Source organism: Botryllus schlosseri, chromosome 3, assembly GCF_051294905.1.
Source record: "Botryllus schlosseri isolate E-star chromosome 3, Bs_hap1, whole genome shotgun sequence".
NCBI classification, from domain to species: Eukaryota; Metazoa; Chordata; class Ascidiacea; order Stolidobranchia; family Styelidae; genus Botryllus; species Botryllus schlosseri.
The window spans coordinates 29,283,038-29,287,545 of record NC_137238.1 but is presented as its reverse complement, the minus strand read 5'-3'; the positions used below and the strand labels follow the sequence as shown (position 1 = coordinate 29,287,545).

Genomic DNA, 4,508 nt, shown 5'->3' with positions numbered 1-4,508 from the left:
TAGCAAAAAAGAGCATAATTTGTTGATGGTATGCAAATCTATTTTTAACCGGGAATATCTCGATTCAGAAACTGGAAGCCATTACAAAATCTTTCGACCAAATCTGGAGTTGAAATTACCATCAGTCCCCACCCCGACGAAACGAAGCTTCGTTGTTTCGACTTATACGCACCGGTTACGCGGCGGACTTAATGCACATGTCCACAACATTGGCTGCTCGGACTCGCCATTGTGCGAGCATAGCGGCGAACTAGAAACGGTCGAACACTATATTATGACCTGTTCACATCAGGCTGAGTTAAGAAGAAAGCTACAACGCATCGCGGAGACAAAGAACGTACCTTTCCAGCTATATAACATTTTAACGTACAGCAACATTATCGCCGAACTACTGGAATTTATACGAGAATCAAAACGTCACTTTTAACTACCAACTTATTTTGTGTTTTCATGAAATTCCTTGCCATCATATTGATCAAAATGTCTTAATTGCCGTGGAGCAAAAAGCCTTCGATGCGAAAAGCACCACCGAATGTTTTTATACATCATAATATTAATATTGTTGGTATGGGAATCAGCTAATATTATAGCTACATTGCTCTTATGATACACGTAGCCAATATTATTTCGTGTCGTTGAATTATAAATATAGCAATATGTCTACAGACCACGGCGGCGTAAGACAGTACGACAGTCAATAAATCGCGCGGTATCTAGCATGAGTGAGACGTCGTCTGTATTCGGCAATTTTCGGTGATCAAACGCATTCAAAAAGATATTGTGTAGTAAGATTGAAGCAGTTGAATTGAGTGCCATATGTTCGCGCATTTTCGTTTACCGATATCTATGTACCAGCTCTATATAATTTCCTAATTCATGTGCTCGTCGCCCTGTTAAAAGGTTGCCGGATTTGTACTCGAAAGTTAGCACAAAGCAAGGCAGCTATAGTCAATATTTGTTACAACTGATCCTCATAGTGAGAAACTATGTGCAACAGATACTGAATTGGTCCGAGTATACTGTTCATAATATATAGGCTACTCGCGTATTACGCGCCACTTTAACTCAACCACATTAGTGGTGATGTTGTATTCGTCATGGGATTTCGAAATTGCTGGTCTTTTACACCATGCCAAATGTATCTTCATTTTGGTTACTGAGATGTCGGCTTATAGCACGGCACACTGTCGTTCTAGCCTCTTGTAAGACAGCATGTGTATTTGCAGTGTGCATATGCATAATGCACCAGGACACAGCCAACTCAACGGAATGAAACATATACCAATGCCTATCAGGGAAGTGAATTGTCAGTAACGGCGAAGACAAAATATTCAGATTAATCAATATAATGTTTTCTCGTGATTCGTTTGCATTTAGCGCGAAATGACGCGTCTTTTGACGTTGATCTATGTCACATCATGAAACCATTGTGAGATATCTCGACTTCTACAAATTATTCTATGCCGAAATTGCGACCAAAGGATTCTAGATTTGCCACGTGACACATCGTGAAACCATTGTCGCCTATGAGGTATAGACTTTGATATTTTAATCGATATAATGATTCCGGATGATGCCAATCCCTGAAAGGTTCTGGTTCGTGGGAACGTTTTCGTAAACTGCCATGTGAACGTGAGCCCGAAACTGTGACGTAACGTTTCGTCATATTGCTAATGTACATGATACTTAACGACGAATCGGGTAAGGTTATGCCACAATGCTGAAGTATGCTGAGTTTTTAGGCGATGCCGAATGTATCAATTGGAACAATTAAATGCTGCAATATTCCCATAGAAGCAATAGCTTTGCAATCAATTACGACGAGGACTAGTCAGGGAATATGTCCTTACGCCTGAACGGCCTAGGCTACAGTGGGCAATGTATAATACTTGCTACCGATATTACCTCATGTACAAATTATATTCGGATTAAGTTCGGATGGATTGGGTTGTATTGAAACAATAAACATATCAAACTAAGATAGATCCCTTACACCTGCTAGATCTATTACATGACATACATACATTTTACATACAGCGATGTATTCTTTCCCATTTCATATCAAGATCAATTGATTAGGTGAATTAGCACAATTCGCCGACTACCTTCGTGGTGTATTTCGTTCAGGATGTGTGATTACGGACGAAGCTCACAACTGAGAGTCACTAAATATTCACAAAAGAAAGCTGCATATTTCGGACAAAATTCCAACAAAGCAAATAAACCTTTCGAAATTAGCCAGGTGCATGCTCGTTTAGTGCTGAATTTCTTTTCATGCAGCCATGCAGAGAGTGGTCCACAGTTGAAATGCAATGAATAATTCATTGAATTCATCTAAATATGTTAAAATGATGTGGAAAATTATGAAACATGAAAGAAATGCAAACTGCAGAACATAGCAAGGTTCGTTTGCGAACGCGAACCTCATAATTTCTGAGGTTCACACACCGAGCACGAACTTGAACCACACGTTCAAGCCATCCCTGATAATAACAGTACAAACGGAAGGATTTGAGTTTTGTGTTAATAACTGTACAGTATATGCACCTTGTATATTTCAGATATATAGGGTGAGGATATGCGTCCGTCAGTACGACAAGATATACGTTATCGATGTAATGACGACCCCAACATCTTTACAACAATCCGTTGTATTCCCTCAACAGGAATGGCCTGTGGCTGGACAAAATATGCAACAGTCTTCATCCGGCATGAATCATTGTACTTTGCCTGTGGCGCAAGGACATCAGGTCGCAGCATCTCCTGTGCAGAAGAAGGATCCACGTTTGAAAAACAGGAGTGCGCTATTTGGATTTGGCATCGCAGAGATATTGATTGGTGGACTGTCAGTTCTACTCACTATAATACCTTTGTCTATAAATAACCGTGAAGTAAGAAACTATTGGATACGATATGGTTATAGCTATCACTTCTACCCCAACAATCGGTTCGTGTACGCAGCGCCGGGAATATGGGGAGGCATATTTGTTATTACTACTGGCATTTTGGCTGTGCGTATAAAGGCTAACCATTCCCGATGTATGTATATTGCAAATATGACCATGGCCATTATTACCGCATGCGTTGCATTTTCTTCCACCATCATATCCGGCTTTGCAGCCGGATTTTCCAAATATTCACCTCCATTAATCGCCATTCATGTGATCATAACATTGCTACAGATCGCATCATGGATTATAGCGATCGTACACGCCGCCTTCTGCTGCCGGGGAGTTTGTTTCAAAAAAAATCCAAGAATAACGCAGCCTGTTATATACATCCCTACACAATCTAACGTGATTTATCCATCTCAGCAGCATTATGTCCAAGGTCCGACCGGTCAAGTCATGCCCTTATACGTACAGCAGCGGCCCGCCCAAGGATATCCGCATAGTAGCAGTCTGATTCAGGCCGCGAATCCACCCCAGCTGGTGATCCAATCTCCAACGCAAGTGATGCAACCGCCGTCTTATAACAATACGGATCACATGGAAGGCAAATCTCCAGAAGTCCCCAAAGATCAGTACTGAAGCGTGTCTACAGATCGTAGTGGGCGTGTATCTGCGATGTTCATGCGGTGTTGATAACTGGACTTGACTTGACTTGACATATAGACACCAGTTTCGATCCGTAATTAGCACTTTGCGTCATTCGCTGTGCACGCCGAAATACTATACAGTTTCCATAACCTGTTGACAGCTTATGTATGAAACTTTGTTGTGTACCCTCTGAGTACGCCAACGTTGACTCACGCCACTTAACGATACATTCAAAATGTTTCGAAGCTCATCTTCTATCATTGGTTACAGCGACTCATAATTGGGTCGCTGCCCAGGTTGAAAAGCGACTTGTACATGTTCATATTTCGAATGTCCCAAAGTTTGATAAATGTACAATAGTGGACCTTTATGATCTAAACCTGATCTACTTCTCAACATTTCTGTCGATTTCCAGTTATTTTGACCTAATTGAAATAAGCCTATCTATTATTCTCCCATACTATTTTCACCATTTACGTCGGTTCTATGTATTCCGTGTTGCAGTTTTTTGCGAAGCTGAAGTAGTTTGTATTTTGTTCTGAAGTGCTTCGGTCAATATATTTCATCTTATATAGTCTAGAAGTCTCGAAATTGCATTTGAGTAAACTGATGCCGACTACAGCAGTTTTATCAGTTCCACAGGACAAGTTTAATAACGCATAATCACAACAATGGTTTATTGCGTCAATACTATAATTGTGTACGGGTCGGGAGTTGTGCGAAATGAGATCGGGATGAATTTATATTTCAAGTCAACTTAACGAAAACAAAAATACATTTCTGAATGGCTTGGAAATTGAAGAGCACTGGCAATATATTAGAATCATTAGTTGATATATTTTGCTCAGTAAAGGAAATCAAGCAAGCTGGCTCTCAACTGACACCTATCATTATTGTACATCGCAAACCGTATGAGAACGGCTCACGGCTTTCTCACAAAATCAAGCTTTAGGAAGAGACAGTTTCTCG

At 40.5% G+C, this 4,508-nt stretch overlaps 1 protein-coding gene across 1 annotated transcript; it reads left to right on the top strand.

Annotated features, from left to right (window-relative positions):
- The first annotated feature begins 1,393 nt into the window (after window positions 1-1,393).
- LOC145436334 (uncharacterized) lies at window positions 1,394-4,121 on the top strand. Its single transcript, XM_080313687.1, has 2 exons — window positions 1,394-1,701; window positions 2,562-4,121. Exon 2 carries the CDS (start codon window positions 2,619-2,621, stop codon window positions 3,528-3,530), a length of 912 nt encoding a protein of 303 aa, XP_080169813.1. The 5' UTR covers window positions 1,394-1,701; window positions 2,562-2,618; the 3' UTR covers window positions 3,531-4,121.
- The last annotated feature ends 387 nt before the right edge of the window (window positions 4,122-4,508 follow it).

Coding starts and splice junctions, on each gene's coding strand:
- LOC145436334 (XM_080313687.1), top strand. CDS start 2,619: ATGACGACCCCAACATCTTTACAACAATCCGTTGTATTCCCTCAACAG.